At 54.4% G+C, this 22308-nt stretch overlaps 1 protein-coding gene across 2 annotated transcripts in view; it reads left to right on the forward strand.

The window, feature by feature from the left end:
- b4galt2 (beta-1,4-galactosyltransferase 2) overlaps window positions 1-22308 on the forward strand; it is a 550978-nt gene that overhangs the window by 456960 nt on the left and 71710 nt on the right. For both annotated transcript variants that reach the window (XM_043699063.2, XM_043699065.2), the window contains exon 5: window positions 17638-17760. In XM_043699063.2, the coding sequence (XP_043554998.2) occupies window positions 17638-17760 (123 nt within the window). The remainder of the gene's footprint in view (window positions 1-17637; window positions 17761-22308) is intronic.

The following is a 22308-nucleotide window of genomic DNA, read 5'->3' on the forward strand; positions in this document are numbered from 1 at the left end:
AGTGGGCTAGTGGCACAAGTGAAGATGGTCAGTGGGCTGGAGGCCCGAGTTGAGATGGTCAGTGGGCTGGAGGCCCGAGTGGAGATGGTCAATGGGCTGGAGGCCCGAGTAGAATTGGTCAGTGGGCTGGAGGCCCGAGCAGAGATGGTCAGTGGGCTGGTGGCATGAGCGGAAATGGTCAGTGTGCTGGAGGCCCGAGTAGAATTGGTCAGTGGGCTGGAGGCCCGAGTGGACATGGTCAGTGGGCTGGAGGCCCGAGTGGAGATGGACCGTGGGCTGGAGGCCCGAGTTGAGATGGCCCGTGGGCTAGAGGACCGAGTGGAGATGGTCAGTGGGCTGGAGGCCCGAGTAGAATTGGTCAGTGGGCTGGAGGCCAGAGCGGCGATGGTCAGTGGGCTGGATGCCTGAGTAGAATTGGTCAGTGGGCTGGAGGCCAGAGCGGAGATGGTCAGTGGGCTGGAGGCCTGAGTAGAATTGTTCAGTGGGCTGGAGGCCCGAGTGGAGATGGCCAGTGGGCTGGTGGCACAAGTGGAGATGGTCAGTGGGCTGGAGGCCCGTTGAATTGGTCAGTGGGCTGGAGGCCCGAGCAGAGATGGTCAGTGGGCTGGAGGCCCGAGTGGAGATGGTCAGTGGGCTGGAGGCCCAAGTGGAGATGGTCAGTGGGCTGGAGGCCCGAGTTGAGATGGCCCGTGGGCTGGAGGCCCAAGTGGAGATGGTCAGTGGGCTGGAGGCCCGAGTAGAATTGGTCAGTGGACTGGAGGCCAGAGCGGAGATGGTCAGTGGGCGGGAGGCCCGAGGAGATGGTCAGTGGGCTGGAGGCCCGAGCAGAGATGGTCAGTGGGCAGGAGGCCCGACTGGGGATGGTCAGTGTGCTGGAGGCCCGAGGAGATGGTCCGTGGGCTGGAGGCCCGAGCGGAGATGGTCCGTGGGCTGGAGGCCCGAGCGGAGATGGTCAGTGGGCTGGAGGCCCGAGCAGAGATGGTCAGTGGGCTGAAGGCCCGACTGGGGATGGTCAGTGTGCTGGAGTCCCGAGCGGAAATGGTCTGTGGGCTGGAGACCCGAGCGGAGATGGTCCGTGGGCTGGAGGCCTGAGTGGAGATGGTCGGTGGGCTGGAGGACCGAGCGGAAATGGTCGGTGGGCTGGAGGCCCGAGCGGAGATGGTCCGTGGGCTGGAGGCCCGAGCGGAGATGGTCCGTGGGCTGGAGGCCCGAGCGGAGTTGGTCCGTGGGCTGGAGGCCCGAGCGGAGGTGGTCCGTGGGCTGGTGGCACGAGCGGAGATGGTCAGTGGGCTGGTGGCCCGAGTAGAATTGGTCAGTGGGCTGGAGGCCCAAGTGGACATGGTCTGTGGGCAGGAGGCCCGAGATGAGATGGCCTGTGGGCTGGAGGCCCGAGTGGAGATGGCCCGTGGGCTGTAGGCCCGAGTGGAGATGGCCCGTGGGCTGGTGGCACGAGCGGAGATGGTCAGTGGGCTGGTGGCACGAGTGGAGATGGTCAGTGGGCTGCGGACCCAAGTGGAGATGGCCCGTGGGCTGGAGGCCCGAGCGGAGATGGCCCGTGGGCTGGAGGCCTGAGCGGAGATGGTCAGTGGGCTCGAGGCCCGAGCGGAGATGGTCAGTGGGCTCGAGGCCCGAGTGGAGATGGTCAGTGGGCTGGAGGCCCGAGTAGAATTGGTCAGTGGGCTGGAGGCCTGAGCGGAGATGGTCAGTGGGCTGGAGGCCCGAGCAGAGATGGTCAGTGGGCTGGAGGCCCGACTGGGGATGGTCCGTGGGCTGAGGGCCGTGCGGAGATGGTCCGTGGGCTGGAGGCCCGATCGGAGATGGTCCGTGGGCTGGAGGCCCGACTGGGGATGGTCAGTGTACTGGAGGCCCGAGGAGATGGTCTGTGGGCTGGAGGCCCGATCCGAGCGGAGATGGTCAGTGGGCTGGAGGCCCGAGTGGAGATGGTCAGTGGGCTGGAGGCCCGAGTGGAGATGGCCCGTGGGCTGGAGGCCTGAGTTGAGATGGTCAGTGGGCTGGAGGCCCGACTGGGGATGGTCAGTGTGCTGGAGGCCCGAGGACATGGTCTGTGGGCTGGAGGCCCGAGCGGAGATGGTCCGTGGGCTGGAGGCCCGAGGAGATGGTCTGTGGGCTGGAGGCCCGAGCGGAGATGGTCTGTGGGCTGGAGGCCCGACCCGAGCGGAGATGGTCAGTGGGCTGGAGGCCCGTGCGGAGATGGTCTGTGGGCTGGAGGCCCGAGTGGCGATGGTCAGTGGGCTGGAGGCCCGAGTAGAATTGGTCAGTGGGCTGGAGGCCAGAGCGGAGATGGTCAGTGGGCTGGAGGCCCGAGTGGAGATGGTCAGTGGGCTGGAGGCCCGAGTTGAGATGGCCCGTGGGCTGGAGGCCCGAGTGGAGACGGTCAGTGGGCTGGAGGCCCGAGAGGAGATGGTCAGTGGGCTGGAGGCCCGAGTAGAATTGGTCAGTGAGCTGGAGGCCAGAGCGGAGATGGTCAGTGGGCTGGAGGCCCGAGGAGATGGTCAGTGGGCTGGAGGCCCAAGCATAGATGGTCAGTGGGCTGGAGGCCCGACTGGGGATGGTCAGTGTGCTGGAGGCCCGAGAAGATGGTCTGTGGGCTGGAGGCCCGAGCGGAGATGGTCCGTGGGCTGGAGGCCTGAGTGGAGATGGCCCGTGGGCTGGAGGCCCGAGCAGAGATGGCCCGTGGGCTGGAGGCCCGAGCGGAGATGGTCAGTGGGCTGGAGGCCCGACTGGGGATGGTCAGTGTGCTGGAGGCCCGAGAAGATGGTCTGTGGGCTGGAGGCCCGAGTGGAGATGGTCAGTGGGCTGGGGACCCAAGTGGAGATGGCCCGTGGGCTGGAGGCCCGAGCGGAGATGGTCAGTGGGCTGGAGGCCTGAGCGGAGATGGTCAGTGGGCTGGAGGCCCGAGCGGAGATGGCCCGTGGGCTGGTGCCCCGAGTGGAGATGGCCAGTGGGCTCGTGGCACAAGGGGAGATGGTCAGTGGGCTGGAGGCCCAAGTAGAATTGGTCAGTGGGCTGGAGGCCCGAGCAGAGATGGTCAGTGGGCTCGTGGCCTGAGCGGAGATGGCCCGTGGGCTGGAGACCCAAGTGGAGATGGCCCGTGGGCTGGAGGCCCGAGTTGAGATGGTCAGTGGGCTGGAGGCCCGAGTGGAGATGGTCAGTGGGCTGGAGGCCTGAGTAGAATTGGTCAGTGGGCTGGTGGCCAGAGCGGAGATGGTCAGTGGGCGGGAGGCCCGAGGAGATGGTCAGTGGGCTGGAGGCCCGAGTAGAATTGGTCAGTGGGCTGGAGGCCAGAGCGGAGATGGTCAGTGGGCGGGAGGCCCGAGGAGATGGTCAGTGGGCTGGAGGCCCGAGCAGAGATGGTCAGTGGGCAGGAGGCCCGATTGGGGATGGTCAGTGTGCTGGAGGCACGAGGAGATGGTCCGTGGGCTGGAGGCCCGAGCGGAGATGGTCCGTGGGCTGGAGGCCCGAGCGGAGATGGTCCGTTGGCTGGAGGCCCGAGCGGAGATAGTCCGTGGGCTGGAGGCCCGAGTGGAGATGGTCAGTGGGCTGGAGGCCCAAGTAGAATTGGTCAGTGGGCTGGAGGCCAGAGCGGAGATGGTCAGTGGGCTGGAGGCCCGAGGAGATGGTCAGTGGGCTGGAGGCCTGAGCAGAGATGGTCAGTGGGCTGAAGGCCCGACTGGGGATGGTCAGTGTGCTGGAGGCCCGAGCGGAAATGGTCTGTGGGCTGGAGACCCGAGTGGAGATGGTCAGTGGGCTGGAGGCCCGAGTAGAATTGGTCAGTGGGCTGAAGGCCAGAGCGGAGATGGTCAGTGGGCTGGTGGCCTGAGTAGAATTGGTCAGTGGGCTGGAGGCCCGAGTGGAGATGGCCCGTGGGCTGGAGGCCCGAGTGGAGATGGTCAGTGGGCTGGTGGCACGAGCGAAGATGGTCAGTGGGCTGGTGGCCCGAGTAGAATTGGTCAGTGGGCTGGAGCCCCAAGTAGAGATGGTCAGTGGGCTGGAGGCCTGAGCGGAGATGGCCCGTGGGCTGGAGGCCCAAGTGGAGATGGCCAGTGGGCTGGAGGCCCGAGTTGAGATGGTCAGTGGGCTGGAGGCCCGAGTGGAGATGGTCAGTGGGCTGGAGGCCCGAGTGGAGATGGCCAGTGGGCTAGTGGCACAAGTGAAGATGGTCAGTGGGCTGGAGGCCCGAGTTGAGATGGTCAGTGGGCTGGAGGCCCGAGTGGAGATGGTCAATGGGCTGGAGGCCCGAGTAGAATTGGTCAGTGGGCTGGAGGCCCGAGCAGAGATGGTCAGTGGGCTGGTGGCATGAGCGGAAATGGTCAGTGTGCTGGAGGCCCGAGTAGAATTGGTCAGTGGGCTGGAGGCCCGAGTGGACATGGTCAGTGGGCTGGAGGCCCGAGTGGAGATGGACCGTGGGCTGGAGGCCCGAGTTGAGATGGCCCGTGGGCTAGAGGACCGAGTGGAGATGGTCAGTGGGCTGGAGGCCCGAGTAGAATTGGTCAGTGGGCTGGAGGCCAGAGCGGCGATGGTCAGTGGGCTGGATGCCTGAGTAGAATTGGTCAGTGGGCTGGAGGCCAGAGCGGAGATGGTCAGTGGGCTGGAGGCCTGAGTAGAATTGTTCAGTGGGCTGGAGGCCCGAGTGGAGATGGCCAGTGGGCTGGTGGCACAAGTGGAGATGGTCAGTGGGCTGGAGGCCCGTTGAATTGGTCAGTGGGCTGGAGGCCCGAGCAGAGATGGTCAGTGGGCTGGAGGCCCGAGTGGAGATGGTCAGTGGGCTGGAGGCCCAAGTGGAGATGGTCAGTGGGCTGGAGGCCCGAGTTGAGATGGCCCGTGGGCTGGAGGCCCAAGTGGAGATGGTCAGTGGGCTGGAGGCCCGAGTAGAATTGGTCAGTGGACTGGAGGCCAGAGCGGAGATGGTCAGTGGGCGGGAGGCCCGAGGAGATGGTCAGTGGGCTGGAGGCCCGAGCAGAGATGGTCAGTGGGCAGGAGGCCCGACTGGGGATGGTCAGTGTGCTGGAGGCCCGAGGAGATGGTCCGTGGGCTGGAGGCCCGAGCGGAGATGGTCCGTGGGCTGGAGGCCCGAGTAGAATTGGTCAGTGGGCTGGAGGCCAGAGCGGAGATGGTCAGTGGGCTGGAGGCCCGAGGAGATGGTCAGTGGGCTGGAGGCCCGAGCAGAGATGGTCAGTGGGCTGAAGGCCCGACTGGGGATGGTCAGTGTGCTGGAGTCCCGAGCGGAAATGGTCTGTGGGCTGGAGACCCGAGCGGAGATGGTCCGTGGGCTGGAGACCCGAGCGGAGATGGTCCGTGGGCTGGAGGCCTGAGTGGAGATGGTCCGTGGGCTGGAGGCCCGAGCGGAGATGGTCCGTGGGCTGGAGGCCCGAGCGGAGATGGTCCGTGGGCTGGAGGCCCGAGCGGAGGTGGTCCGTGGGCTGGTGGCACGCGCGGAGATGGTCAGTGGGCTGGTGGCACGCGCGGAGATGGTCAGTGGGCTCGAGGCCCGAGCGGAGATGGTCAGTGGGCTCGAGGCCCGAGCAGAGATGGTCAGTGGGCTGGAGGCCCGAGTAGAATTGGTCAGTGGGCTGGAGGCCTGAGCGGAGATGGTCAGTGGGCTGGAGGCCCGAGCAGAGATGGTCAGTGGGCTGGAGGCCCGACTGGGGATGGTCCGTGGGCTGAGGGCCGTGCGGAGATGGTCCGTGGGCTGGAGGCCCGATCGGAGATGGTCCGTGGGCTGGAGGCCCGACTGGGGATGGTCAGTGTACTGGAGGCCCGAGGAGATGGTCTGTGGGCTGGAGGCCCGATCCGAGCGGAGATGGTCAGTGGGCTGGAGGCCCGAGTGGAGATGGTCAGTGGGCTGGAGGCCCGAGTGGAGATGGCCCGTGGGCTGGAGGCCTGAGTTGAGATGGTCAGTGGGCTGGAGGCCCGACTGGGGATGGTCAGTGTGCTGGAGGCCCGAGGACATGGTCTGTGGGCTGGAGGCCCGAGCGGAGATGGTCCGTGGGCTGGAGGCCCGAGGAGATGGTCTGTGGGCTGGAGGCCCGAGCGGAGATGGTCTGTGGGCTGGAGGCCCGACCCGAGCGGAGATGGTCAGTGGGCTGGAGGCCCGTGCGGAGATGGTCTGTGGGCTGGAGGCCCGAGTGGCGATGGTCAGTGGGCTGGAGGCCCGAGTAGAATTGGTCAGTGGGCTGGAGGCCAGAGCGGAGATGGTCAGTGGGCTGGAGGCCCGAGTGGAGATGGTCAGTGGGCTGGAGGCCCGAGTTGAGATGGCCCGTGGGCTGGAGGCCCGAGTGGAGACGGTCAGTGGGCTGGAGGCCCGAGAGGAGATGGTCAGTGGGCTGGAGGCCCGAGTAGAATTGGTCAGTGAGCTGGAGGCCAGAGCGGAGATGGTCAGTGGGCTGGAGGCCCGAGGAGATGGTCAGTGGGCTGGAGGCCCAAGCATAGATGGTCAGTGGGCTGGAGGCCCGACTGGGGATGGTCAGTGTGCTGGAGGCCCGAGAAGATGGTCTGTGGGCTGGAGGACCGAGCGGAGATGGTCCGTGGGCTGGAGGCCTGAGTGGAGATGGCCCGTGGGCTGGAGGCCCGAGCAGAGATGGCCCGTGGGCTGGAGGCCCGAGCGGAGATGGTCAGTGGGCTGGAGGCCCGACTGGGGATGGTCAGTGTGCTGGAGGCCCGAGAAGATGGTCTGTGGGCTGGAGGCCCGAGTGGAGATGGTCAGTGGGCTGGGGACCCAAGTGGAGATGGCCCGTGGGCTGGAGGCCCGAGCGGAGATGGTCAGTGGGCTGGAGGCCTGAGCGGAGATGGTCAGTGGGCTGGAGGCCCGAGCGGAGATGGCCCGTGGGCTGGTGCCCCGAGTGGAGATGGCCAGTGGGCTCGTGGCACAAGGGGAGATGATCAGTGGGCTGGAGGCCCAAGTAGAATTGGTCAGTGGGCTGGAGGCCCGAGCAGAGATGGTCAGTGGGCTCGAGGCCTGAGCGGAGATGGCCCGTGGGCTGGAGGCCCAAGTGGAGATGGCCCGTGGGCTGGAGGCCCGAGTTGAGATGGTCAGTGGGCTGGAGGCCCGAGTGGAGATGGTCAGTGGGCTGGAGGCCTGAGTAGAATTGGTCAGTGGGCTGGTGGCCAGAGCGGAGATGGTCAGTGGGCGGGAGGCCCGAGGAGATGGTCAGTGGGCTGGAGGCCCGAGTAGAATTGGTCAGTGGGCTGGAGGCCAGAGCGGAGATGGTCAGTGGGCGGGAGGCCCGAGGAGATGGTCAGTGGGCTGGAGGCCCGAGCAGAGATGGTCAGTGGGCAGGAGGCCCGATTGGGGATGGTCAGTGTGCTGGAGGCACGAGGAGATGGTCCGTGGGCTGGAGGCCCGAGCGGAGATGGTCCGTGGGCTGGAGGCCCGAGCGGAGATGGTCCGTGGGCTGGAGGCCCGAGCGGAGATGGTCCGTTGGCTGGAGGCCCGAGCGGAGATAGTCCGTGGGCTGGAGGCCCGAGTGGAGATGGTCAGTGGGCTGGAGGCCCAAGTAGAATTGGTCAGTGGGCTGGAGGCCAGAGCGGAGATGGTCAGTGGGCTGGAGGCCCGAGGAGATGGTCAGTGGGCTGGAGGCCCGAGCAGAGATGGTCAGTGGGCTGAAGGCCCGACTGGGGATGGTCAGTGTGCTGGAGGCCCGAGCGGAAATGGTCTGTGGGCTGGAGACCCGAGTGGAGATGGTCAGTGGGCTGGAGGCCCGAGTAGAATTGGTCAGTGGGCTGAAGGCCAGAGCGGAGATGGTCAGTGGGCTGGTGGCCTGAGTAGAATTGGTCAGTGGGCTGGAGGCCCGAGTGGAGATGGCCCGTGGGCTGGAGGCCCGAGTGGAGATGGTCAGTGGGCTGGTGGCACGAGCGAAGATGGTCAGTGGGCTGGTGGCCCGAGTAGAATTGGTCAGTGGGCTGGAGCCCCAAGTAGAGATGGTCAGTGGGCTGGAGGCCTGAGCGGAGATGGCCCGTGGGCTGGAGGCCCAAGTGGAGATGGCCAGTGGGCAGGAGGCCCGAGTTGAGATGGTCAGTGGGCTGGAGGCCCGAGTGGAGATGGTCAGTGGGCTGGAGGCCCGAGTGGAGATGGCCAGTGGGCTAGTGGCACAAGTGAAGATGGTCAGTGGGCTGGAGGCCCGAGTTGAGATGGTCAGTGGGCTGGAGGCCCGAGTGGAGATGGTCAATGGGCTGGAGGCCCGAGTAGAATTGGTCAGTGGGCTGGAGGCCCGAGCAGAGATGGTCAGTGGGCTGGTGGCATGAGCGGAAATGGTCAGTGTGCTGGAGGCCCGAGTAGAATTGGTCAGTGGGCTGGAGGCCCGAGTGGACATGGTCAGTGGGCTGGAGGCCCGAGTGGAGATGGACCGTGGGCTGGAGGCCCGAGTTGAGATGGCCCGTGGGCTAGAGGACCGAGTGGAGATGGTCAGTGGGCTGGAGGCCCGAGTAGAATTGGTCAGTGGGCTGGAGGCCAGAGCGGCGATGGTCAGTGGGCTGGATGCCTGAGTAGAATTGGTCAGTGGGCTGGAGGCCAGAGCGGAGATGGTCAGTGGGCTGGAGGCCTGAGTAGAATTATTCAGTGGGCTGGAGGCCCGAGTGGAGATGGCCAGTGGGCTGGTGGCACAAGTGGAGATGGTCAGTGGGCTGGAGGCCCGTTGAATTGGTCAGTGGGCTGGAGGCCCGAGCAGAGATGGTCAGTGGGCTGGAGGCCCGAGTGGAGATGGTCAGTGGGCTGGAGGCCCAAGTGGAGATGGTCAGTGGGCTGGAGGCCCGAGTTGAGATGGCCCGTGGGCTGGAGGCCCAAGTGGAGATGGTCAGTGGGCTGGAGGCCCGAGTAGAATTGGTCAGTGGACTGGAGGCCAGAGCGGAGATGGTCAGTGGGCGGGAGGCCCGAGGAGATGGTCAGTGGGCTGGAGGCCCGAGCAGAGATGGTCAGTGGGCAGGAGGCCCGACTGGGGATGGTCAGTGTGCTGGAGGCCCGAGGAGATGGTCCGTGGGCTGGAGGCCCGAGCGGAGATGGTCCGTGGGCTGGAGGCCCGAGCGGAGATGGTCAGTGGGCTGGAGGCCCGAGTAGAATTGGTCAGTGGGCTGGAGGCCAGAGCGGAGATGGTCAGTGGGCTGGAGGCCCGAGGAGATGGTCAGTGGGCTGGAGGCCCGAGCAGAGATGGTCAGTGGGCTGAAGGCCCGACTGGGGATGGTCAGTGTGCTGGAGTCCCGAGCGGAAATGGTCTGTGGGCTGGAGACCCGAGCGGAGATGGTCCGTGGGCTGGAGGCCTGAGTGGAGATGGTCGGTGGGCTGGAGGACCGAGCGGAAATGGTCGGTGGGCTGGAGGCCCGAGCGGAGATGGTCCGTGGGCTGGAGGCCCGAGCGGAGATGGTCCGTGGGCTGGAGGCCCGAGCGGAGGTGGTCCGTGGGCTGGTGGCACGCGCGGAGATGGTCAGTGGGCTGGTGGCCCGAGTAGAATTGGTCAGTGGGCTGGAGGCCCAAGTGGACATGGTCTGTGGGCAGGAGGCCCGAGATGAGATGGCCTGTGGGCTGTGGGCCCGAGTTGAGATGGCCCGTGGGCTGTAGGCCCGAGTGGAGATGGCCCGTGGGCTGGTGGCACGAGCGGAGATGGTCAGTGGGCTGGTGGCACGAGTGGAGATGGTCAGTGGGCTGCGGACCCAAGTGGAGATGGCCCGTGGGCTGGAGGCCCGAGCGGAGATGGCCCGTGGGCTGGAGGCCCGAGCGGAGATGGCCAGTGGGCTGGAGGCCTGAGCGGAGATGGTCAGTGGGCTCGAGGCCCGAGTGGAGATGGTCAGTGGGCTGGAGGCCCGAGTAGAATTGGTCAGTGGGCTGGAGGCCTGAGCGGAGATGGTCAGTGGGCTGGAGGCCCGAGTTGAGATGGTCAGTGGGCTGGAGGCCCGAGTGGAGATGGTCAATGGGCTGGAGGCCCGAGTAGAATTGGTCAGTGGGCTGGAGGCCCGAGCAGAGATGGTCAGTGGGCTGGTGGCATGAGCGGAAATGGTCAGTGTGCTGGAGGCCCGAGTAGAATTGGTCAGTGGGCTGGAGGCCCGAGTGGACATGGTCAGTGGGCTGGAGGCCCGAGTGGAGATGGACCGTGGGCTGGAGGCCCGAGTTGAGATGGCCCGTGGGCTAGAGGACCGAGTGGAGATGGTCAGTGGGCTGGAGGCCCGAGTAGAATTGGTCAGTGGGCTGGAGGCCAGAGCGGCGATGGTCAGTGGGCTGGATGCCTGAGTAGAATTGGTCAGTGGGCTGGAGGCCAGAGCGGAGATGGTCAGTGGGCTGGAGGCCCGAGTGGAGATGGTCAGTGGGCTGGAGGCCCGAGTTGAGATGGCCCGTGGGCTGGAGGCCCGAGTGGAGACGGTCAGTGGGCTGGAGGCCCGAGAGGAGATGGTCAGTGAGCTGGAGGCCCGAGTAGAATTGGTCAGTGAGCTGGTGGCCAGAGCGGAGATGGTCAGTGGGCTGGAGGCCCGAGGAGATGGTCAGTGGGCTGGAGGCCCAAGCAGAGATGGTCAGTGGGCTGGAGGCCCGACTGGGGATGGTCAGTGTGCTGGAGGCCCGAGAAGATGGTCTGTGGGCTGGAGGCCCGAGCGGAGATGGTCCGTGGGCTGGAGGCCTGAGTGGAGATGGCCCGTGGGCTGGAGGCCCGAGCAGAGATGGCCCGTGGGCTGGAGGCCCGAGCGGAGATGGTCAGTGGGCTGGAGGCCCGACTGGGGATGGTCAGTGTGCTGGAGGCCCGAGAAGATGGTCTGTGGGCTGGAGGCCCGAGTGGAGATGGTCAGTGGGCTGGGGACCCAAGTGGAGATGGCCCGTGGGCTGGAGGCCCGAGCGGAGATGGTCAGTGGGCTGGAGGCCTGAGCGGAGATGGTCAGTGGGCTGGAGGCCTGAGCGGAGATGGTCAGTGGGCTGGAGGCCCGAGCGGAGATGGCCCGTGGGCTGGAGCCCCGAGTGGAGATGGCCAGTGGGCTCGTGGCACAAGGGGAGATGGTCAGTGGGCTGGAGGCCCAAGTAGAATTGGTCAGTGGGCTGGAGGCCCGAGCAGAGATGGTCAGTGGGCTCGAGGCCTGAGCGGAGATGGCCCGTGGGCTGGAGGCCCAAGTGGAGATGGCCCGTGGGCTGGAGGCCCGAGTTGAGATGGTCAGTGGGCTGGAGGCCCGAATGGAGATGGTCAGTGGGCTGGAGGCCCGAGTAGAATTGGTCAGTGGGCTGGAGGCCAGAGCGGAGATGGTCAGTGGGCGGGAGGCCCGAGGAGATGGTCAGTGGGCTGGAGGCCCGAGTAGAATTGGTCAGTGGGCTGGAGGCCAGAGCGGAGATGGTCAGTGGGCGGGAGGCCCGAGGAGATGGTCAGTGGGCTGGAGGCCCGAGCAGAGATGGTCAGTGGGCAGGAGGCCCGATTGGGGATGGTCAGTGTGCTGGAGGCACGAGGAGATGGTCCGTGGGCTGGAGGCCCGAGCGGCGATGGTCCGTTGGCTGGAGGCCCGAGCGGAGATAGTCCGTGGGCTGGAGGCCCGAGTGGAGATGGTCAGTGGGCTGGAGGCCCAAGTAGAATTGGTCAGTGGGCTGGAGGCCCGAGTGGAGATGGCCCGTGGGCTGGAGGCCCGAGTGGAGATGGCCCGTGGGCTGGAGGCCCGAGTGGAGATGGTCAGTGGGCTGGAGGCCTGAGTGGAGATGGCCCGTGGGCTGGAGGCCTGAGTTGAGATGGTCAGTGGGCTGGAGGCCCGACTGGGGATGGTCAGTGTGCTGGAGGCCCGAGGAGATGGTCTGTGGGCTGGAGGCCCGAGCGGAGATGGTCCGTGGGCTGGAGGCCCGAGCGGAGATGGTCCGTGGGCTGGAGGCCCGAGCGGAGATGGTCTGTGGGCTGGAGGCCCGTGCGGAGATGGTCAGTGGGCTGGAGGCCCGTGCGGAGATGGTCAGTGGGTTGCAGGCCCGAGTGGCGATGGTCAGTGGGCTGGAGGCCCGAGTAGAATTGGTCAGTGGGCTGGAGGCCAGAGCGGAGATGGTCAGTGGGCTGGAGGCCCGAGTGGAGATGGTCAGTGGGCTGGAGGCCCGAGTGGAGATGGTCAGTGGGCTGGAGGCCCGAGTAGAATTGGTCAGTGAGCTGGAGGCCAGAGCGGAGATGGTCAGTGGGCTGGAGGCCCGAGGAGATGGTCAGTGGGCTGGAGGCCCGAGCAGAGATGGTCAGTGGGCTGGAGGCCCGACTGGGGATGGTCAGTGTGCTGGAGACCCGAGAAGATGGTCTGTGGGCTGGAGGCCCGAGCGGAGATGGTCCGTGGGCTGGAGGCCTGAGTGGAGATGGCCCGTGGGCTGGAGGCCCGAGCGAAGATGGCCTGTGGGCTGGAGGCCCGAGTGGAGATGGCCTGTGGGCTGGAGGCCCGAGTGGAGATGGCCTGTGGGCTGGAGGCCCGAGTAGAATCGGTCAGTGGGGGAGGCCCGAGCGGAGATGGTCAGTGGGCTGGAGGCCCGAATGGAGATGGTCAGTGGGTTGGTGGCCTGAGTGGAGCAAGAGAGTTATTGGACTGTGGACTGGTGCCAGTTGCCAGCGACTTGTGAACCGAGGCAGACCACACGTGGGAGCCCCTTGCGCTGATCTACTGAAAGCCTGTCGTGCTTATCTTTTTAACTTTATTGTCATTTTTCCATCTTCTGCTATGCACAACTGTAATTAATGCAATTTCATTCCTCTCTTTTTCCCTTCATTTCTGTATTTTGTATTTAAGATCTGCACTAGGTACTTTGTACCTAAAATGGCACCAGATGGGAGTACATTTTAAACTTTTCACTGTACGCCTGTACGTCCGTGATTGGATGCCCATGACAATAAAGGATATTCTATTCTAAAAGCGTGGTTGTATGACTCATCGTAACTGTACTTTTAAACAGACAGCAGTGAACACAATAGCTGCTGCTTGTATGTTTCTATGATAAGCAGCTTGCCCTTTTCTTTTGTTGCTGCCTAATTAGAAACCCTTTGGCCAAGTTATCTTGTGGATATGAATTCACAACAGCTTCAAGCCGTACCTTTTGTATGCTGTTAAGTATTGTTATACTTCAATTTTAAGTATATCGTTATTAATGTTCCAAAATAATAAACCTAGTATCGTTGCTATGTTCATCTATTTTCACATCTACACTTGATTGCCTGAAAATCCTTTTGCCTTAAAATTTGGAAAATCACAATGACAATTAACTTCTGACAGGATCAAGTGCAGTCAGTAGGGAAGTGCTACATATTTTACAGAAGAGTATGTCAACAATGTTCAGCCTCTGATTTTTATCATTAAAATTTGAAAATTAGATTTTGAAAGTCGTTTACAACCGTCATGGTTGTTGACCCATTATCCAAACAACGTAAAGAGCAATGCAGCATAATGAAATGCATAAAGGGTCATATCATAGACAGTAACATAATCTACCTATTCAGTTTAACGTTCAGCCATTGAATTCTGAACATTTCTGTGCTCAGTCTGTCTCGTCACATGCTTTAATTTAGGATTCAATCATCTTGTTGCCACTGTTGTATTTTCTGGCCTTTTACGCATTGTTGCATAAAGTTGCACATGGTTTATATGTATGCACTTAACACATTCTGGCTGTTAGATTTTCCCTACAGTTTCCTTCTCTGTTTTCTCTTTTGACATCTTCCCTGTTGAGAATGCAAGCCATGCAGTCAGTAGGTGAACTCTCAGCAAGCTTTTGTGTAGGCTTTTCCCATCTGCCTGTTATATTTATTCAGTCATGCACTCAGAAGCTCTAACTGTGCCAGGTTTTGCCCTTGCATGCTTAGAGCTCTGTTTTGTTTCAGGCTTTAGACTTTACCATATTTAACTTTGTGTGATGACTGTCTGCATTTATTTTTAATCGTGCTTTTGCAGTTTTTTAAAGCAAGGCAAAATGACTAACTTACTTAAAATGTGCTCCCTCAATTTAGTTATTTATTACTAAATCTCCCATCAAAATCGAGTGCAGGCTTGGTGGCTGATGGATAATTAGACAAAATGCACAGACACAATTCACTGCATTTTAAGGCCTTATCCTTAAATTAATATTTTCATTATAAACTTACATAAATTATTGAACTCTCACAAATGTCATCTTTGAAAAAATTAGAAATCTGTTCCCAGCTGTGAAAATACAGAAAAAGGTGTGTACATTTATATAGCACCATTTCTGACCTCAGGATCTTTTACAGTGCAGTTACAATAGAAATGTTGGGGAGAATTCTGCAAACTGCTTTCTCAGGTCACAAAAGGAGCAAACATTTGCTTCTCCCTCTTCTGTTATGTCTTACCTTTGTCCCCACATGAATGTTCATCATCTTTATTTTTAAGCAAAACATAGACATCTGAATCCATACGGCTAAAATCTACAGTCACTATTTCCTATTGTCAAATCTTACTTTCACCCCTGAATCTTACGGCGCTATAAGGATAATGAACAAAGGGATAAGTCAGAGATAGTAGGCAGCTTACCTTTACAGCTCTAATTGGGGGTAAGAACGTTCTTCCTGAACTACCACACAGTCTTGGGATTCACAAAAGTATCAGTCATCAGCATCCCTTCTCAATGTACATGCCATAATCTCGGCAGATCTCTGGCTCCTAACTCCAGTCTGTTCCTTTTGGTATATGTCTTCAGTAATAGTTCTAATTCTGTGAGGTTTGTTGCTTTGTTCTTCAGTCTGACTGCTATCCTTTTCGCCACATAATTCATTCCCTCAATTGCTTCCATTTCCTTTTTAAGGAAAGAGAACTTTTATATCTTCCTGCTGCACCACATTGCTGCATTGACAGCAACTATTTATTGACCCAGACCTACAACTTTCATTCCAACCCCACCACTACACAACCTGTGCCCTGCCCACTGCCAGGCATTTTCTAAGCACCTACACTCCTTGCCTTATTTTTCAGGCCTTCAGTCTTCTGTGAGTGTTCTGTGCATCCCATCTATGTTCTGCACCCTTTCTACTATTTAAGTTAGCTACCCTTACATCTTAGAGTGGAGTTAGAGCCAAAACCTAATGGGACCAGAATCCCACTCTGCCTTCCATTTCCACTGTTAATCTCAGCCTTTTGGGGTTTAGAATAGCTGTAGCCCATTTGAGATGACTTACAGTGTGGAAACAGGCCCTTCGGCCCAACAAGTCCACACTGACCCTCTGAAGAGAACCCACCCTACATTTACCCCTTCACCCAACACTACAGGCAATTTAGCACGGCCAATTCACCTAACCTGCACATTTTTTGGACTGTGGGAGGAAACTGGAGCACACCCACACAGACACGGGGAGAATGTGCAAACTTCACATAGTTGCCTGAGGCTGGAATTGAACCCAGGTCTCTGGTGCTGTGAGGCAGCAGTGCTAACCACTGTGCCACCTTCTATTGTTCAGAACAAATAGGCAATAAATGTAAATGTAAAAGGCCTATAGGCTGACTCAATCTAGGTAAGGGAATCAGCAAACTGATGTGTTGGGGCCAAATGCAGGGAGCTTTGTTTGACACAGACCGTGTATTATACTTATCCATGTGTGCTTTGTGCTGACATGAGATGCTGTGGCCAGCAATTACCACTCTCTCAACCATTAATTTTGTAGAAGGAAAATCATACGTTATGAGATGAACGAATTCTTGTTGTGAACTATTAACATGCAGCAGGCGTACTGAAGTAGAAAATACTGATCCAAAACTATTCCTTAACTATTATCGTATCAGCTCAAATACCATTAAAAAGTACAGCCTTGCAAAAGAAGCAGGAGGTAAATGATTTACGTTGACTGGGAGTTGCTGGTTTGTATGTGCAGGGAGTTGTCAAAAATGGTTTCACAGAATACTCAAGTGCAAAATTATTGTAGCGTCTGTGCAGGAGCATAACTTTTATGTTGTTTGATGTGTTGAAGGAAGTTAAGCAAGTTCATAGAAGATGACAAGTTGGTAGAAGTGATACCAGTGCAGACAACATAATCTCCAGGTCATTAAAATATGCAAAATCAGCTTTGCAGGAAGACTGTCACAACTCATTTCCAGGAAGATGTTTGTTCCCCATAGGCATGGTACCAACTGCAAAACACTCATGCTTGAGCTGCATTAGCTACCTATGCAAGAAATAACAACAGACAGATTACCTGCTTTTTGCCTTGGAGAGATGCCAGTGTGAATTAAAGTGCGAGCAGAATGCAATGCAGATTTGCCAAAGAGCATTTCAGCACTTTTTAAGATTGACTTTGTGGCAAAAGAACTGTCAAAAATCCTGTAAAAATCCTTTTCTGCAATCATGCAACTTGAAATGACACACTTGGTGATCTGCCCAGTAAGACCCACAGGCTTTCTTTGCTGAATCATCTTTAACAATGATTGTAGAATACTATTTTCACCTCATTCACATTTTCTTCAACTCTCTTGACAGCGAGCTAAACCTGAAGATGAATTGCAGCTTACGAGCTTAATAAAAAATAACCTTCACAGCTTTGTGGTCGTCTCTGTAATGGATGCAATGGAGCTCACTTCTTGATAAGCATCAAAACTGTGATCTGAGAATTCCTTATCTCTCCACTTGTTAAAACAAGGCAATGACTGTCAGTGTGTAACTTCTTATAAATCTCAAGCATGGAGAAATAGTTACTGATCAAACAAAAAAAGATTTCTAGGCATGATATATCTCCTTACTTAAATTTTTAAACTGATTTCTGACTGTCAATCATCTGCACGTATGTTGTTTTTCTCTGTGCTCTTTTTGGAAGTATTTGCAATTCGTTTCTAGTCCAAGAATAAATTCCTACAAGATATACATAGGCCTATTGAGCCTGCTGCACAATTTCCCCATTGATTGTGGCCTTAACATCACCTTCTCACCTTCACCCATGACCTTTGACTTCCTTGTCAACCAAACATCTGTCAAACTCAGCCTCAAACAGTGACCCAACCTCCACTGCTCCTTGAGCAAGAGAACTTCAAAGACTAACCAATCCTCTTGAGAAAATAAATTCCTCCTCATCTCCATCATAATGGGAAGTTCTTTAGTTTTAAACTGCACCATTTAGTCCTAGACTCTCCCTCAAGGGAGATATCTTCCCAGCATCAATGCGTTAAGCCCATCAGAATCTAATATGTTTCATTTTTCTGAGCTTCAGCGAGCATAGACCTAAACTGCTCAATCTTGCCTCATAATACAACTTCAGGAATCCATATGGCAAATGATTTTGCAGAAGTCTGACATCCTATTTGTATTTGTGTTGCCACTCATTGAAAATAGAATGGCCCAGATCTTACTCGAAAAATAGAAGTGTTCAGACTACATGTTACTGCTGCAATGCAAATCAACCAGTATGTTCAGGCAAAGAAACAGTGCAGAAAGGGATATGAATGGCTTTACCCTGCCAGGTAATTCACAGCACTCTATAACTTGTATCGTACAAATGGCAGCTTGCCCTCAATTTTTGCAAAGCAGCAAAGCAAATCAACAATAAATTAATGCTGTAATTGACCCAAAAGGTCAGACGTTAAGCTTCTGAAATTTGGGCAGATAAAGTTTCAAAGTTTAAATATTAATCTGTTCAGTGGAAAAATGAAATTGTGTTGCACAATTGATGGTCATTGTTCTGTCAATGTTTTTTCTCTAATTTGTTTTCTTTTTCCGCTTAGGTTGCCGTACAGTGGCTACTTTGGTGGGGTGTCAGGACTGAGCAAGGAGCAATTTTTAAAAATTAATGGCTTCCCTAATGAATACTGGGGCTGGGGTGGTGAAGATGATGATATTTACAACAGGTAAGACAATACAGGTACTTAGATCATTATGCCATTGAATTATCAGAATTAGGGGAGAAAGTGAGGTCTGCAGATGCTGGAGATCAGAGCTGAAAATGTGTTGCTGAAACAGCGCAGCAGATCAGGCAGCATCCAGGGAACAGGAGAATCGACGTTTCGGGCATAAGCCCTTCTTCAGGAAGGGCTTATGCCCGAAGCGTCGATTCTCCTGTTCCCTGGATGCTGCCTGACCTGCTGCGCTGTTTCAGCAACACATTTTCAGCAATTATCAGAATTATCCAAGTTAGTTTTGATTAGGAAAGATAATGCAGATGTCATAATTGAAGGAACCTTGTTTGAGTTTGATTTAATGCTGGTTTATGATCCTGTCAGAGATTAGCTTCATTTTAGTAATTATATTAAAAAAAACTTTTCAGCGAGGGATTCTTTTTTACGAATTACTTTGTCTAGTTGTGCACCTAGGATATGGCTAATGGTTACGATAAACTTGAAACACTTAAATTCTTCCACTAGAACAAACAAGTTTGAAAGAAAACATTTCACAGATAGGATGTGTGACCATAGGGAGTGATTGAAGCAGGAAAATAGCTTTTAGGGGTAGATTAGATGAAAATTTGAAGATACGTAGCTATTGATAGAGAATGGGAGATTAGTTTTAGATGGCATCAACAAAGAGCTGGCACTGATATATTGTAACAATGACTGCTTGCTGTTGAAAATTTCTATTTTGCCATCCATTTCTATTCTGCTCTCAATTCCTCTTTCTCATCTAGTCGTATTCTTTCTACTGTTTTTGTTTCAATCTCTGTTGTCCTTCTATTTCTCTTTAAGTGCCCTGTAGGATAAAATGGACACCATTTTATGGTTGTCTTGTTAAATAGAGACAAATGCTTGAGAGAACCAAGCCATATAATAAAGCAAGCAAGTACAAACCAATTGAAAACAGTGAATTCTAAATGCAATCTCTCTTTCAGAAAAGGCAGTTTGCCCCTGGTAGTTAACCAGTTTTGCCAATAAATTTGGTTAGATCTGCCTTTTTTTGATTTTAGTTTATACAAAAATTGACTAGGGATTAATGAAGACAGCTGTTGGTATTGATAACACTGTCAGTATTGAGCATCACTGGAGGTTTCAGCAGAAGTCTGATTGTATTGTTGAAGAGGGTGTCATATTTTATTGTAGGCAGCAGGGAAAACTAAGAGTGGAAAATCAAAAAATGAGCAAACATAATGAATAGTATCTACGTTTAATTAAAATATTGGTGCTAAATTTAAATTTAACAACTTAATTGAGAAGCAAGTCACAAACAATGGATACATTATATCCATTCTGGTAAAGTCATTGGTAAACATGGACAAGAGTCATACGTTGTAATGCTAGTCAATGTATAATACTGGTTTAATGCCATGGTGCCATTTTTGACCTCAACATTCCAGCTAAAGCTATTGTTTGACCTAACACAACTAAATTTGTGTACAGCAAAAAGGAACCCCCCCCCCCCCATCCCCACCCCATCACTGCTATCTCCAGTATCATCACTTATTTTCAGAATACTGGCTGATTAATATCCACTGGATGTTGCATTGTTCGTCAAAATGTTTACTTACTATCATGAGCTCTTGTCTTTACGTAAATGCTGAATCCCCTCCATCCACATCCTGGGAGTTATCATTGACCAGAATTCTAGGTTGACCACCCATTATAAGTACTGTGTCTACAAAAGCAGGCCAAAGACTGGGAATTTTGTTATGAATATCTCACCTCCTAACTCCTTAGTGCCTGTCTATCATTTACAAGGGACAAATCAAACTAATGATGGAATTTCCTGATTTGTCTGGGTGGAGCTTCAACAACTCTGAAGCTCATCCAGGATAAAGCAGCCAGCTTGATCAGCACATTCTCCATCACTTGAAACGTTCACTCCCTCCACCACCAGTGCACAGTGGCAACAGTGTATACAATCTACAAGAGGTACCGCAGAAGCACAGCAAGCCTCCTTTGGCAGCACCTTCGAAACCTACAATATCTATCACATAGAATGGTAAGGGTGGCAGAAATATAGAAACACCAGAAATTGCAAGTTCTCCTTCAAAGTTAAATCACCCTCCCTTGGAACTATATTGTTGTTTCTTCAGTGACACTGGATGAAATTCCTTTCATTCCCTTCTTAATAACTTGGTTAGTATAGCTACTCTGTATGGGCTAATGTATGTTTTTGAAGTTGGCAGCTCATAGCTACTTTCTCAAGTTAGAGATGGATAACAAATGCTGGCCTTGTAATGTTTGCATCTAATGTGAACATTTCACATTCTCTTCGGAGATCTGTTGTGTCCCAATCTAAACTGGAGAGTTTTGTGGACATTCTAACGACACATCTTTGATTTGATGATTTGGAGATGCTGGTGTTGGACTGGGGTGTACAAAGTTACAAATCACACAACACCAGGTTATAGTCCAACAGGTTTGATTGGCAGCACTAACTTTCGGAGCGCCACTCCTTCATCAACCACCTGATGAAGGAGCACTGCTCCAAAAGCTAGTGCTTCCAATTAAACCTGTTGGACTATAACCTGGTGATGTGTGATTTGTATCTTTGATTTGACATTGCTTGCTATTGATCTGGCACACGCCCTGACCATTTGTCATTCTCAATTGAGTTAAACTGGTCTCTCAGTGGGGATTGTCTACTTAGCAGCATGCTGTGTTTTGAACACTCTCCGATGCTGTAGTGAACAAAAACACCAAGGGTTTTCTCATACACCAGCTTGGTTTAAGACATTCCACCTGTAGATTACCTGCTTGCTGACTGCTCAAGCACAATAGGACTTATCCTGCCGTTCACCATGCAGTGTTAAAGATGATGGCCTATTAATGAAGCGTACATTAATAATTAATTAGCTCCATGAGTTAGTTTATTTGAAGCAATAAAACACATGACAAGTTATGAAGCAGATATGACAACAAATAAAAAAATAATAATTTCCGTGAGCGCCACTTGCAGATACATAGCTGGCTGATTGCCAGGCAAAGTCGTCACATTGTCATCACATTGTCAACACATGGAATGCTTAAAGGTGAACTTTCTTTAAGGCAACACACAACACTAAACTCTACACAAGGTAATTGTCAGACTCTTGCCAGTGACAGATGTGCCAATTCTCCAAGTGTTCTGTATCCAAAATCTTTTGATACCAGAGAAAGTGACAGTATCTTCCTGTAGCACCTCCATCTCTACCTAGGCAGATTACAGTTCTTCAGTATCTAAAAGCATTAAGTCACATAAGTCAGATAATTGAAAAGGGAGGTGGAGTAGAGAAAAACAACTGCTTTCTTGAACCAGAGTTTCAGAAATTCAGCAATGAGGAGGGAACAGGATTTGAAAATGAAGATCAGATGCCACCACACAGTCACCTTTGATGATTTTTGCCCATGTTGACCAAGGCCTCAGACCTAGACATTGTACTAATGATAAGCACAATCACCTCCATCTGGGTTAGCATATAAAGCCACAGCTGTCTCCTGCTAGTTAATTCCCACGATCTTACCACCACCTTATCCTGCAGGAAGGAAGGAAGGATGTGAGTGAATGCAGTGCAATGTGTTTGCGTGACATGCTCTTAATTGGTGAATAGCTAGCAATATATGCGAGTTATGAGTATTGGATGTGAGGTTTTCAACATTACTAAATGTGGGAGGATCAGATCACGTTATGAATGTGAGGTATGAATCATGATTGGTTGTGATTCTTGTTCAATGAGTGCAAAGGGATATGTTGAATTGATCAATGTGTGAAACAAGTACAACAGTTGTAACAATATGACACCTGATGATGAATTTACTGACCTTGCCCACTAATATAAGGTCACTGACCTTCTTCCTACACTGTACCCAGGCCCTTGGGGCTGTACAGACCATGATGGCTGTCTAGTTTCGTTGCCTATGCGTAGTTTGTCAAGGGAATCTTGTAGTCTCTTTGGATGGACGGTCTTTCTCTCTTTCACTTATATACAGGCTCTTACTGCCACTTGAAAAAAGCCTGGAGCATGCTCTGTACTCTGATATATCAAACGCAGACATCTTGTGAGCCGCACTCTTCCCCAACACTTTAAAGAGCACAGGTTGACTTTAAATGATGTTGGTGTCACGCAAACATGGGCCTCCTGCTGAGATGTGATGCCACTAAGCAGGAGTTTAGTGCTGGTCTGAAAGTTACTGTCATTTAGAGTAGCAGGCTGTACAAAGTACATATGTTTTCTGATTGGAAGATGCAGTTGGATGTTAATCCTTTGTTGCAATACCCATGTCTGTTTTCAGCAGAAAATATATTTTGGTCCTGAAATGTTAGCTTACTTCTAATGTGCAAAATATGACCTTGGTGAATAATGGGACATGAATAATGGAAGAGAATGGTCCACTTAAATGTTATTGCCTGATAAGAAATTGTGTTTTGTGGAAAGTCATCTTCTATGTTCCAATGAGATTGAATAGAAATAATTTGATCCTGTAAAGCTGAAGAAAAGTGTAATGAATATCACCTCCTTTTGTTTT

The sequence above is a fragment of the Chiloscyllium plagiosum genome, unplaced genomic scaffold, assembly GCF_037043375.1.
Source record: "Chiloscyllium plagiosum isolate Xiang-an unplaced genomic scaffold, Cpla_swu_hap1 HiC_scaffold_9, whole genome shotgun sequence".
NCBI lineage: Eukaryota > Metazoa > Chordata > Chondrichthyes > Orectolobiformes > Hemiscylliidae > Chiloscyllium > Chiloscyllium plagiosum.